Genomic DNA, 15,220 nt, shown 5'->3' on the forward strand with positions numbered 1-15,220 from the left:
ACAAAATCCAACTCACCATGACAAAGCTGCTTCTGTCACTTGCCACCTAGTAGTAAACAGTAACACCTCTGCATATATGTATCTGCATCTGCGTGCTGTGTGTGCCATGGCCATGGATGGCATGGAGAAGGTGGCGTGGTGCGCTTGCTTCCTCTTCCTGGCTCTTATGGTGGTTAGGTTGAGGACGAAGCGGCGTGGCGACAATAATGGCGGGGTGAAGTTGCCGCCTGGGCCGTGGCGGCTGCCGCTCGTCGGCAACCTCCACCAGGTCATGGCGCGCGGCCCGCTCGTGCACCGCACCATGGCCGACCTGGCGCGCCGGCTCGACGCGCCGCTCATGTCGCTCAGGCTCGGCGAGGTCCCCGTCGTCGTCGCCTCGTCCGCCGACGCCGCCAGGGAGATCACCAAGACGCACGACGTCGCGTTCGCGACGCGGCCGTGGAGCTCCACCATCCGGGTCATGATGAGCGACGGCGTCGGGCTGGTGTTCGCGCCCTACGGCGCGCTGTGGCGGCAGCTCCGCAAGATCGCCATGGTGGAGCTCCTCAGCGCCCGCCGCGTCCAGTCGTTCCGCCGCATCCGGGAGGACGAGGTCGGCCGCCTCGTCGCCGCCGTCGCGGCGGCGCAGCTCGGCGAGGCCGTGAACGTCAGCGAGCGGATCGCGGCGCTCGTCTCCGACGCCGCGGTGCGCACCATCATTGGTGACCGGTTCGAGAGGCGGGACGAATTCCTGGAGGGCCTCGCCGAGGGGATCAAGATCACCTCCGGGTTCAGCCTCGGCGACCTGTTCCCATCGTCGAGGCTGGCCAGCTTCATCGGCGGCACGACGCGGCGGGCAGAGGCGAACCACCGCAAGAACTTCGAGCTGATGGAATGCGCTCTCAAGCAGCATGAGGAGAAGAGGGCAGCTGCTGCAGCTGCCGCCGCCGGCGCTGTGGAAGACGATGAGGACATCGTCGACGTGCTTCTCAGGATTCAGAAGGAAGGGAGCCTCCAAGTGCCCCTCACCATGGGCAATATCAAAGCTGTCGTCCTTGTAAGTACTCTAGTTGTTCTCCCTTTTTTTCTTTTAATACCAAACTATAAATTTATTTGGTCACAAAAATATAACTTAATAGCTACTCCCCCTTTCGCAAATATAAAGTATTTTGGCCATCTCCAATTGTCAATAGATATTAGGGATTTTGAACTTCTATGGACATGTTTTAATTGCACCTAGCACCTATCACTTAATTTTGTTCCTTTCTTATCCCCCAACCACCATGAAATCATCTTCGCTTATTTAATAGAGGATATCATTGTCTTGTTTTCATCCTTAATCTCGCTAAAAAAACATAGCATCCATTATGATGGAGTAAGACACAACTTTAAAATATAAATCCACTACCGCAACAATACATCTAGTTTAACTACTGTTTAGGTCAGAATATATAAAATTTACCTTTAAAGAATAACTTATACGGATAAATGGAGCGAGTACATGAATTTCCTTTTTATAAAAAAGTATGCATAGTGAACATCGGAAGGAATTGATACAATATTTTCTACACTTTATGGGAAATCATGTATTTTTTACCATGCCTATAGGACCTTTTTGGTGCTGGCAGCGAGACATCGGCAAATACGCTTCAATGGGCGATGGCTGAGCTCATAATGAATCCAAGAACAATGCTGAAGGCACAAGCAGAGTTACGTGATGCCCTCCAAGGAAAGCAAATAGTGTCAGAATATGACTTGGTTAAATTGAAGTATTTGAAACTTGTTATCAAGGAGACCTTAAGGTTACATCGTGTGGTGCCACTACTTCTCCTAGAAAATGTCAGGAGACATGTAAGGTCATGGACTACGATGTCCCCATAGGTACTATTGTACTTGTGAACGTGTGGGCAATCGGTAGAGACCCTAAGTATTGGGAGGATGCCAAGACATTTAGACCCGAGCGATTTGAGGATGGCCACGTAGATTTTAAAGGAACGAACTTTGAATATTTACCTTTTGGAGCAGGGCGAAGGATGTGCCCTGGTGTGGCATTTGCAGAAGCAATTATGGAGCTCGCTCTAGCCTCATTGCTCTATCACTTTGATTGGGAGTTCCCCGATGGCATCTCGCCGGCCAAGATGGATATGATGGAGGTGATGGGTTCTACCGTGCGAAAGAAGAATGATCTTTACCTTGTTCCAAATGTCCGTGTGCTGGTTGCCCCATAGTTGTTCACACATTCGTACTTGTTCATCTTGCAACCACTGTAATAACTGATGTAACTTCTTTGGAGTAAAGCCAAAATGAATTCAATTATAAAAAAAAAAGAGTTCGAAATTGTTGCTGCGCTCCTCTAGGGCGCCCCTAATGCGCGACCAGTCGCGCAGTCACACGAGTGCGTGACCACCAGGTTCACTACTACTACTCATAGTCATACACTACTACTACTACTACAGTACTACTACGTGTATATATGCATATGTATATATGTTGTATATATACATATAAACTTTGTATTGTTGTATACATACGTATAATTTTTGTATTAATAATACAAAGTTTATACGTATATATATAAAGTATATATATACGTGTATATATAATTTTTATGTGTACCAAAAAATCGACATATAAAAAATATACATATATACCAACTTTGCATACGCGTATACAAACTTTGTATATGTACATGTTAAAAACCGAGAGAAAAAAATATGAATACAAATAAGTTTGTATACATATGAATACAAACTTGGTATACACACGAATACAAACTTTGCAATACGTACATCTTAAAAAAAAAGGAAAAAACCAAAAACAGAAGAGAAACGAAAAAACAAAAAAAAACAGAAGAGAAACGAAAGAAACCAAAAAAGGGAAAAATCGCATCTCCGTCATGGCGCGCTGTCCGCCGCCCTATCCACGCACGACACATGTTCAGTCGCGCAGGGGAGACTGGCCGCCCATTAGCTTTTTCGGCTCCTCTGTCTCCTTTCTCCACTCAAGTCGAGCCCTGGGCCTCGGCCGAAGCATGCTAGAGTCCAGACCTATCTCACTCTAAACATCCTGGACCAGTTGTCATTCAGTTTTTATCATTTGTTGGTTTGTTTACTAGCTGCAATCAAAATCTGAATTTTAAAATTTAGTTTTACAATTAATTTGGGGTTTTTACATCATAATCTATTTTAAAACTTTATATTGGTATTTAGAAGCCTAATAATATAGATGTAAATTTTATTTTTAAGTTCTTCAGTCGTAATTCAACCTATCACTCTGAGGTCCCGTTTGGATCATTTCGTCCCTGGACTAAAGTTAGTCCCTAGACTAAAAACTTTAGTCCCCTACTGTTTGGATCCAGGGACTAAAAGGGAAGGCACGTGGACCGAAGGAGAAAGAGAAGAGAGAGGCTGTCACTTTAGTTCCTATAAGTACCTCTAAGGACATTCCCAAATCCCAACCCATGGTGTCCATAAGTAGTGTCTATGGTGTCATGTCAACATGACATCACAATAGAAACTACACTCTACAACTCATGGTTTCTTAAAGTGGGCCATTAATAAATACATCATCTCTCTCTCCACCAATCATATTTATTCTTCATCTATTATGAAGACACTATTCTCTCCCAATACAAAACTTGATAGTGTCTAGTGCATAGATTCTTGTGTTGAAGCTGTGTCTTGCATGAGACCCAGTTTCTTCCTCTCTTCACTCTCTCTCTCTTAATTAATATAGTGCCATATAAGCTAAAAGTCCTACGTGGCAATATAGTTAATGCCATAGACACCATCCTAGATGGAGGGTTAGGACTGCTCTAAGAGGGACTAATGGATTTTAGTCAAATATGCACTTTTTAATTCCTTTTTAGTCACCCATGTTTGGATTCTTAGGGACTAATGGATTAGTCCCATGAACCAAAGAGGGATTGAATCTTCCAAAAGAGTGGTGCAAGGTTGGAAACTCCCTCTGTCCTAAAAACTATTCTTTTGGCCTAAATTTTTTTTCTCAAAAACACCATTGTTTCAAAATGGGGTGAATTAAACCTTTTTGATACTATTTTATTATTTTGTTATCCTTTTAGCCATGAAAAGTAATACTACCTGTTTTCTCTCTCTTCTCGTTTTCTATCTGCGTTAACGATTAAACATAGAGTAAATTTCCTGTGTACCCTGAAAACTCACTCAATCCCTTTTATACTCTTGAAATTTACCCGATCCCTTCTATACCCCTGAAATTTCAATTTGATCCCTTCCATGCCCCTACCGTTACATTTTCCATCATTTCACTGTTACGTTTGGTTGCAAATGTCCTTTTTACCCTTGATGATTTAGGTTTAAATATAAGCTTCAAAAACAATTAAAAATTTTGTTTGAGTGTACAGTATGTGCATTTTATAAAACTAAAGAGACAAATAATTAGTGCAGAAAATTTTGACATAAATTTTGAAAATAAAATAAATGCAATAAATTAAAATTTTTATTTGAAATTTTAATAGGACAATGGATTTTTTTTATCGGGAGCATTCATTAAAAGAAATGTTGTGAACATTGGTAGTTCTATTTTTATATGAATGCTCCTCACTTTTATGACTTTTTTTTAAAAAAATAAATATGTATTTTTTTATTTCATTATCTATCAATATTTTTTGGATAAATAATGCATCGAACAACAAACTCATAACTATAATAGTCTCATGCGAGAAGCTTTTATATTTTTAATAATGTAATTCATGAATTTCTTTGTTCATCCAAGGGTAAAATGGTCATTTTTATAGAAAATAGACGGTCAACTAACGGTGAACTGACGGGAGAGGTATGGAAGGGATCAAAATCAAAAGGAAGTAAGTAAAATTCAGGGGTATAAAAAGGATTAGATAAAATTTGAGGGGTATACAAGAGATTTTCTCTTAAACATATAGTAGTATTTTGATCTCCTGCTTATCATGGCTTTAACTAGCTAAAGCTAATGTGAAACAAGAGTCTTTTAGAGCCAGGAGTAATCGCCATCCTACTTGGAAGGCCAAAACATGAGAAAAAAAAATCAAAAAATGAAGATCTTTTTGTTAGGAAAAAGTAACATAACAAAAGCCACGAGATAAATAAGCAAACGTCCAGCCTCTCTCAAACCTGCCAGCTGGTGTCAATTAATCTTTTCCCCTTTTGTGATCGTCCATTTATCATTTTTATTTATTTTCCAGCCACTAAAATTCTCGTAAGCATAGCCAGCGCCCAGCGGCCACCGCTGAAGTCAATTAATTACAAAATCGGACGACCTTAATTAGAGTACATCATCATGCATCCACCAAGCATCCATCTCTTGCAGCCATGCATTGCATCAGCTATCTTTGGAATTTCATAATTAGCAATTAGAAAGCAGAGATTTACTCCCATGGCGACAAAAATCCAACAAAGCTGCTTCTGTCACTTGCCACCTAGTAGTAATTAACAGTAACACCTCTGCATATATCTATCTGCACCTGGACGCGAGCGTCTGGCTTAGAGTAGCACTCGATCGATCTGTGTTGCCATGGCCATGGATGGCATGGAGAAGGTGGCGTGGTGCGCTTGCTTCCTCTTGCTGGCTCTCATGGTGGTCAGGTTGACGGCGAAGCGGCGTGGCGACAATGGCGCGGCGAGGCTGCCGCCTGGGCCGTGGCGGCTGCCGCTCGTCGGCAACCTCCACCAGGTCATGGCGCGCGGCCCGCTCGTGCACCGCACCATGGCCGACCTGGCGCGCCGGCTCGACGCGCCGCTCATGTCGCTCAGGCTCGGCGAGGTCCCCGTCGTCGTCGCCTCGTCCGCCGACGCCGCCAGGGAGATCATGAGGACGCACGACGTCGCGTTCGCGACGCGGCCGTGGAGCCCGACCACGCGGCGGCTGCGGTGCGACGGCGAGGGCGTGGTGTTCGCGACGTACGGCGCGCTGTGGCGCCAGCTCCGCAAGCTGTGCGTCGTCGAGCTGCTCGGCGCGCGGCGCGTCCGGTCGTTCCGCCGCGTCCGCGAGGAGGAGGCGCGCCGCCTCGTCGCCGCCGTCGCCGCGTCCCCGCGCGGCGAGGCCGTGAACGTCAGCGAGCGGATCACGGCGGTGATCACGGACGCGACGATGCGGGCCATGATCGGGGACAGGTTCGGGCGGCGCGACGAGTTCCTGGAGCTGCTCGCCGACATCGTCAAGATCGGCTCCGGGTTCAGCCTCGACGACCTGTTCCCGTCGTGGCGTCTCGCCGGCGCCATCGGCGGCATGGCGCGCCGCGCCGAGGCGAACCGCCGGAGGACCTACGAGCTGATGGACAGCGTGTTCCAGCAGCACGAACAGCGGAGGGTTCACGTTGCTGCGCCGGCTGACGGCGCCATGGACGACGCGGAGGAGGACCTCGTTGACGTGCTCTTCAGGATACAGAAAGATGGTGGCCTCGAGGTGCCTCTCACCATTGGCAACATCAAAGCAATCATCCTGGTAAATGCTACTACTTCTGCTGCTCTGATTTATGAAGAACACACATTAATTCATAGTGTTTTAGTTTACATATAGAAAATAGATTTACATATGGAAGTCATCTATTTCTACATTATTATTTGCAGAAGAATAATTCATTTTTATAGAAGAGTTTGTTAGTCTTTTTTTTTTAAGAATGTCTATTGCTTAGTTCAGCTTGCATCTTGTTATTTCATTTTTCTAGAAGTGTTAGCTAGTCTTTTTTTTTTCTAAGAATGTCTATTGATTAGTTCAGGTTGCATCTTCTTATTTCATTTTTCTAGAAGAGTTTGTTATTTCTTTTTTTTCTAAGAATGTCTATTGATTAGTTCAAGTTGCATCTTGTTATTCCACAGGACCTCTTCAATGCAGGGAGTGAGACATCAGCAAATACGCTCCAGTGGGTTATGTCAGAGCTAATGAGGAACCCAAAAGTGATGAGAAAGGCACAAGCAGAGTTAAGGAACAACTTACAAGGGAAGACAACGGTAACCGAAGACGATCTCACAAATCTAAAGTACCTGAAGCTTGTCATCAAGGAGACGCTTAGGTTACATCCCGTGCTGCCCTTACTTCTCCCAAGAGAGTGCCGAGAAGCATGCAATGTCATCGGGTACGACATCCCCAAATACACAACCGTTTTTATAAACGTGTGGGCGATCAACAGGGACCCCAAATATTGGGACATGGCCGAGATGTTTAAGCCAGAACGCTTTGACAATAGCATGATTGACTTCAAAGGTACAGACTTCGAGTTCGTGCCATTTGGGGCTGGAAGAAGGATGTGTCCTGGCATAGCATTTGCACAGTCCAATATGGAGCTTGTGCTTGCTACACTCCTATACCACTTTGACTGGAAGCTTCCTAGTGGTATGTCGCCTGAAGAGTTAGATATGACCGAGGACATGGGTCTATCTGTCCAAAGGAAGAATGATCTTTACCTACATCCAACAGTTTGTGTGCCTCTGTAGGCCGTAGTCTCTTTTGAAGTGTTTGTATGACAAGTCATGCATTATGATGTGCCCAATGACTTAATAAATTTGTTGCTTGAATCAATACTTTCGTATATTTTTCGAAACATTTGAAATTTAGCCAAGAGGCGAACAATACATGTTATTCAAACCCAACTTAGTAATAGGAAATCCACACTATCTAAATGATCTACCTCATCCACTCACATATGTGCTAGACTGCTAGTAGGGGGCATGGCATGTGATTGTTGAATTTCTAATAATCTAAGAATAGATTGTCCTTCTTTTTATCCTAGAATATATTGTCCTTGATTGTGAGCATCATTTCAATTCATGGAAATGCTGGCTAGAAAAGAAAGGTAAGGAGAGGGAGAGGTGGGTGGATCCCACATCTGGAGAAGAATATAATAATATCAATGTGAAACACTTGTGATAATTAGTGTAGTAGAGAAAGTCGAGATCAATGATGTACCTTAGCTACCATAACATGGTATGGACAAAGGGACAAGGTTGTCTCAACTACTAAACATATCGGACCTAGTTACCTAGTGTGCTATGTATACAAAATGATGGAGGTTCGTGTTTTTCTTTTAAAACTGTAGGATGATTATGTTGCTTGGAGTGTTACCTAAGTTTAAAATATATTGGAATTGAATTTAGTGTCCATAACGGACCTCCCGCTATGGTTATCTCCAGATGAGCACGACAGGAATTAGCCGAATCTATTGTCTAGGCTCATAAAAAAATAATCGTCAAAAAAGGGCTCATAAAAAAAATTAAAATTTAATATGTCACTGACAAGCAACAATTATGACATTTCATAATACTATTCTGATATATGAACCCCATAAAACTCATAATAATAGGTATTCTCATGCAACTTGTAGGGTCAATATCGTGCCTCGGTAATGCCTCATGTGTCATGTAATAATATACTAGACACCATATGTTAAAGTGTATCTTCATATCTTCTACTACTAGGTATATCCCCACAATACCTTATTACCTTCATAAGATATTCATACAGCTAATAATTGATTGTCTCCCTATCTTAATTCTCTTATATTTTGAGACTGAGAAAGTATCTAATTAATGTGCCAGATCTTAGATATCTATACAGCTAATAATTGATTCTCTCCCTATCTAAAATACCTTATATTTTGAGATTGAGAAAGTATCTAATTAATGTGCCAGATATCTATACAGCTAATAATTAGTTATCTCCCTATCTTAAATCTCTTATACTTTGAGACCAAGAAAGTATCTAATTAATGTGCTAGATATATATACAGCTAATAATTGATTATCTCTCTATTTAAATCTCTTATATTTTGAGACTGAGAAAATATCTAATTATGCGCTAGATATCTATACAGTAATAATTGATTATCTCCTTATATTAATATCCTTATATTTTGAGACTGAGAAAATATATAATTAATGCGCCAGATATCTATACAACTAATAATTGATTATCTCTCCATCATAAATCCCTTATATTTTGATATTGAGAAAGTATCTAATTAATGTGCCAGACATCTATACAACTAATAATTGATTATCTCCCTATCTCTAACAATAAATCTCCAGCTAGTTGGTTTTGATTTACATATGAGTCAGTTTATTATTGAAGGCATGACAGAACTCCACTGTCCATAGCTACCAAGTGATCTGACAACAGCAAAGGGAGAGTGGATTCTAAGTTCAAGATGTAGGAATATATTATACTCTACTTACTTGGGTTAAGTGGCATGTTCACGAGTGTATGAGTATGAGGTACGTGTCTATATATTGTCGTGTGTGTGTGTCTATATATATATATATATATATATATATATATATATATGCACTTATCCAACCAAACACAGTTACCATATATAGATATGTATCATCCGTGTACTAAAAAGTAGTAATATGCTCTACTTATTTTTTTAAGCGAAATCTTCCACTCCCTTACTAGACACTTGTCCAACCATACACAGGTGCCATGAGTACATATATATATTCTCGTGTAATAAAAAATATTAAAACATTATATTTATTTTTAAGTAAACTCTCCTTCAATAAGCACTTGTCCAACCATACATAGGTACCATAAATACATACATATCTTCTCGTGTAATAAAAAATATTAAAACATTATACTTATTTTTAAGCAAACTCTCCTTCAATAGACACTTGTCCAACCATACATAGATGCCATGAATACATACATATCTTTTGGTGTAATTAATAAAATACTAATACACTCACTTTTTAAGCTAACTCTCCCTCTTCTTCACTAGACACCCTGTCCAACCATGCAGTGGTGGAGTACTATATTTGTCTTTTTTTCTGGATGTACAAGGTATCATCAAAATTACAGCTATCAAGCCACACCACTTCATTAACTTTCTCATTAAGAATTGATTTCGCCTTAACTATCTGCCAATATTCTCCAGGTTGGAAGCCTCTGCTGCCACCAACCTTCTCCCATGTATAAATAGCTGGGTGCATCTCGTCCATGGCGCTCACCTCACCACACATCCACAGCCGCCGCCATGGAGCAGGTCCCGTGCTTCGCCGCCGCCGCCGCCGTCGCCGTCGTCGTCGTGTTGGTTCTCTTGCTCGCCCGCATGCTCCGCGCGCCGCGCGGGGAGTGGGACGGGCTGAACCTGCCGCCCAGCCCGCCGCGGCTGCCGTTCATCGGCAGCTTCCACCTCCTCCGCCGCAGCCCGCTCGTCCACCGCGCGCTGGCCGACGTCGCGCGGCAGCTCGGCTCGCCGCCGCTCATGTACATGAGGATCGGCGAGCTCCCGGCCATCGTCGTGTCGTCCGCCGACGCGGCGCGCGAGGTCACGAAGACGCACGACATCAAGTTCGCGTCGCGGCCGTGGCCGCCGACCATCCGGAAGCTGCGCGCGCAGGGGAAGGGCATCTTCTTCGCGCCCTACGGCGCGCTGTGGCGCCAGCTCCGCAAGATCTGCATCGTCAAGCTGCTCAGCGTCCGCCGCGTCAGCTCGTTCCACGGCGTCCGCGAGGAGGAGGCCGGCCGCCTCGTCGCCGCCGTCGCCGCGACGCCGCCGGGACAGGCCGTGAACCTGACCGAGCGGATCGAGGTGGTCATCGCGGACACCACGATGCGCCCCATGATCGGGGAGAGGTTCGAGAGGCGTGAGGACTTCCTCGAGCTCCTCCCGGAGATCGTCAAGATCGCCTCCGGGTTCAGCCTCGACGATCTGTTCCCGTCGTCGTGGCTCGCCTGCGCCATCGGCGGCTCGCAGCGCCGCGGCGAGGCGAGCCACCGGACATCCTACGAGCTGGTGGACAGCGCCTTCCGCCAGCGGCAGCAGCAAAGGGAGGCCATGGCCGCGTCGCCGCCTGACATCGCCAAGGAGGAGGAGGATGATTTGATGGATGAGCTCATCAGGATACACAAGGAAGGTAGCCTCGAGGTGCCTCTTACTGCTGGCAACTTGAAAGCCGTCATCCTAGTAAGTATTTTTCTTACTCCCCTGAATGTTCAGATCAGAATAGAGCTTTTCTACTACTCTGGTTGTTCAGGTAAGATTTTTCTGCTACTCTGATTTTGTTTTTGAAGGAAAAAAACAGTTCAGACAAAAGTTCAGAAGAGTGTATATATATATATATATATATATATATATATATATATATATATATATATATATATATATATATATATATATATATATATATATATATATATATATATGTTCTTGCAGATAGTGTTCAATTAACTTGATGTAGCATATGTATTTTCCTTAGTTGTTTATCTGGTTAAAGTTTCACATGTGTTGCATTTTGGCATTGTACAGGATCTCTTTGGTGCTGGAAGCGAGACATCCTCGGATGCGCTCCAATGGGCAATGTCAGAGCTGATGAGAAACCCAAGAGTGATGGAGAAAGCACAAAACGAGGTTCGAAGCATCCTCAAAGGGAAGCCATCGGTGACCGAAGCCGACGTGGCCAACCTAAAGTATCTGAAAATGATTGTCAAGGAGACTCATAGGCTACACCCGGTGTTGCCGTTGCTCATCCCAAGGGAGTGCCAGCAAACTTGCCAGATCATGGGGTATGATGTGCCCCAAGGTAGTGTCATATTTATAAACTCGTGGGCGATAATGAGGGACCCCAAGCATTGGGATGATGCCGAGACTTTCAAACCGGAGCGGTTTGAGGATGGTGAGATCGACCTCAAGGGTACAAACTATGAGTTCACACCATTTGGGGCTGGACGTAGGATCTGCCCTGGCTTGGCATTAGCCCAGGCCAGCATAGAGTTCATGCTCGCCACTCTGCTCTACCACTTCGACTGGGAGCTCCCTAACGGGGCTGCACCGGAGGAGCTGGACATGACTGAGGAGATGGGCATCACCATCCGAAGGAAGAAGGATCTCTACTTGCTCCCAACTCTCCGTGTGCCTCTTACCGCATAGCACCTTCCGTCCTTGATGTGTGCAATCAGTATGTGTGCTTGTGATGCCTCTACATGAGGTCGCACCAGTTGCACCTCGCTGCTCGTTTCGGCTTTAATAAACCGACAGAAATCTCCTTATTTTTCTATGTTTGGCTTTCTTAATAAGGTTCCATGTTTCATTGCTGTGATTTCTGGCACTGCGATTTACTTACGGGAGAATCAACAAAAATAGTTCATTGACTCCAACAGGAGGCAGCTAACTATCGAAGTGCAACCGATGCTAAAAACCGATCGACAGTGTGTACATGAACGCGAGTCGCGACATTACCAGCTTTGTAGCCGTGAGGCCGCCGCGCATAACGTGTCCTCCGGATAGTTGTTAAATTATAGTATATGGGAGCAAATAGCTAGATCCTTAAACAACTATCTTCTGGGAAGTTGTATAGCTATAGCAGGAGATTTAAAACCTTGCAAAAGATACCACCGCATTTATCAAGGTGTAGGTGATTTTTGGGGACCCTAAATATTGGGACAAAGGCTGCCCAAGGAGTTCAAGCTAGAGCGAATCACAGATAACACAATTGATTTTAAGCACACGGCCTTTGAATTCATTCCACAAGTTGTATGGGCATGTTTTTTTTTTGGCATGCTGGACTATACGAGCATGTTGCTATTGTTGATAATATAGAAGTGGAAACCACATATTTTCCAAAGAAAAATTGTCCAAATCGAGCAGAAAATTTTGGAATATAATAACTAGAGAATTTTCACGTATAATTTCACGAGGTAAAGGATGTTGATGTGAAAACACGAGGCCTGGGAGATCTGCTTAACTCAAGTGCAGGTTCAAAAGCTTGCCTTTAGGTGTATGAGCGTGCCAGTTGATTTGATCATGCAATCAACAAGAAATAAAGACAAAGAAACCGCAGTTAAATTCATAAACGATAGCTGATCAGCTAGTTGCCGATGACATATCATTTATCTTTGAGCCGATGTCATATGTGAATCGATCGGCAGTCATGAATAAGTAAGAAAGAACTAAATCTATTCGATCGGCTGTAGATATTAACAATATATAGTCTCTATGTCGATATATACTTAAATCAAGTGATTGGGATAGATCGGTCGCCATGCCGAGACAGTATAAATCACTTAAATCGAAATATATATTAACAACAAGACTATATATGTTCATAGCATAGCCGATCAGATAGATCTAGCATGTATCGGCTAATACTCCGATACTACTCTATATTAAGATATTAAAGCAAAAATATACCAAACAAAAGCCTAATATACATAAATGCAACAAGATTTTAATCATAAAGGGCAGATTTAACATGTCAATCAAGCATATAAGATAAATGTAGTTAAATCAGGTAAGATCGGCTGAAACCTCGATGCTACCCTAATCGGCAACCAAAAGCAGGCTAGAGATTGAGATTCTAATCACGACTTATAAGGTCAAACCCAACTGATGCAGCTATAAGTATGAAAAGAAGGACAATATCTAGACAATCAAACCGTTGGATGTTTCATAGAGTGGTGAATATCCTATATAATCTAAGTTAACATCGGTATTTAACCTAATCGGCTACCTTCTAATAACAGACGTTAGCCGATTGGAGGTTAGATAACGATATTGTTGGAGATTATATGGGATATATGATAACTCGACGAATTATATAAACAAGATTAGAGTATCATAAAGATGGAAGCACTAATCCCGAGATCGCAAGACGCCATAATAATAGTTGAAGATCGAAACCGATGTAGCTCAACCCGAAAGCAAGAACTCGTCGAAACAAAACGAAAGTAAAAGGGTGGCGATACGCCAAGATTGTATTGAACGTGTGTTAGATTGATTACATAGGGTTCGGGGTCTATTTATACCCAAGATTACAAAATATGTCCATATCGTACATGACTCTTATCTCTAACAAACTCTAAGATACCATAAGTTTTTGCGGCAGACTTTTGCCCAAAACATATCTCTAAGGAAATTACATGAAATGTCCTAATTAATAGATACAATTGCCTTTTCAGGACTCTATCCATACGTGGCAATCATCATGAAGCACATTAACTCAACCCGACAATGCATGCCGTGTCATATTGTCAGATTCGGCTCAATCGGCTAACCCTGTCCAACTCGGACTCTGCCGATCCTGATCGCAGCCGACTCGGACTTCAGATCCTTACTCTGTTTCCGGAGCGATCTCCATCTCGAACTCCGCTTCGATCCCATCTTCATCTCCGTTACTTGGATTACCAAATTTGGTCGTTAACAAAGGTATAATTAGATTTGAATTACAACTCTTATCTTCCATTTTTATAGGTACAAGTATGCAGTTGTAATATCTACATGAAAATAAAAACATAATTGACTTTCATACTCAACTATAATTTGTATAACAATTAGATTCAATATATGGCTCTTAGCTTCTGTTTTTATAAATAAAATTGTTTTTTTACACAACTATATTGAACAATCTACACCGCTATATTTTGAATACTATAATTTAATGGCCAAGATCTTTCTTTTTATTCTTCAATTAAGTGAGAATTTTTAGCCTCTAGAAGAAATGTGTTGCCTTCATCTTTTATCTATTTTTACTATATATAGTAGATAGATCGGTAGATATAAATAGATAGGTTTATTTTTTTAACAATATATGGATATAGATTTGTAAGGTTATGGATAACATATACCTAATAGTAATCAACTAAGCTTGGCGGGGCTCACCATATACCAAGTCCTATATGGAATCATACCACGTATATAGAAGGAGTTCCGGATAAGGAAGAACAAGTAGAGTTCTACATGGAAACTGTAAGAACTACTCGGATTGTATGCATATTGGTCTCCCTAGTTCTACTTGGACAATGAGACATCTATGAGTATAAATGCAAGACCCATTAGGAGGAAAGGGAGAGGGAGAGAGACGAAGACAACATCTGTCAGAATAGACACCAATACACGCCGCCGGATATCGACATCAGAAATAAGCCTAGACATACCTAATCTGGCACCTACGGAGGATGACAAGAGGGATCTAGTGCTATCTCTAATCTTGCCGGGTACTTATTCGAGGAGGAAGACTACCCTGTCGTCGACAACGTGTTGGTGTTCCATGCTGCCAAGTTGACGACAACTAGATAGGTTATCTCAAATATTGTACTTGTGTAATTCTGATGAATAAGAGCAACATCGGCTTTGGCAACAGGAGTAGGGTTATTACCTGATTCTGATGAATAAGGGGTCCGAACCTGTATATACTCCGTCTCTTTTACCTCAATCTCGCATATACCCTGGTACCAATGATCCCCTTACTATATAAATACAGTAGTCATGATCTAAAACATCGACAAGATCCGA

The 15,220-nt window shown here is 42.8% G+C and overlaps 2 protein-coding genes and 1 pseudogene across 2 annotated transcripts; all 3 read left to right on the plus strand.

Annotated features, from left to right (window-relative positions):
* The first annotated feature begins 106 nt into the window (after positions 1 to 106).
* LOC127763955 (zealexin A1 synthase-like) lies at positions 107 to 2,233 on the plus strand (annotated as a pseudogene).
* A 3,272-nt stretch (positions 2,234 to 5,505) lies between these two features.
* LOC127763878 (desmethyl-deoxy-podophyllotoxin synthase-like) lies at positions 5,506 to 7,472 on the plus strand. The gene is made up of 3 exons (XM_052288679.1): positions 5,506 to 6,435; positions 6,810 to 7,066; positions 7,121 to 7,472. Exons 1-3 carry the CDS (start codon positions 5,506 to 5,508, stop codon positions 7,422 to 7,424), a joined length of 1,491 nt encoding a protein of 496 aa, XP_052144639.1. The 3' UTR covers positions 7,425 to 7,472.
* Positions 7,473 to 9,964: 2,492 nt separating this feature from the next.
* Positions 9,965 to 11,970, plus strand: LOC127764097 (desmethyl-deoxy-podophyllotoxin synthase-like). The gene is made up of 2 exons (XM_052288927.1): positions 9,965 to 10,897; positions 11,240 to 11,970. The coding sequence occupies exons 1-2, from the start codon at positions 9,965 to 9,967 to the stop codon at positions 11,858 to 11,860; spliced, it is 1,554 nt and encodes a 517-aa protein (XP_052144887.1). The 3' UTR covers positions 11,861 to 11,970.
* Positions 11,971 to 15,220: the final 3,250 nt, after the last annotated feature.

This window comes from Oryza glaberrima, chromosome 2 (genome assembly GCF_000147395.1).
Source record: "Oryza glaberrima chromosome 2, OglaRS2, whole genome shotgun sequence".
Taxonomy (NCBI): domain Eukaryota; kingdom Viridiplantae; phylum Streptophyta; class Magnoliopsida; order Poales; family Poaceae; genus Oryza; species Oryza glaberrima.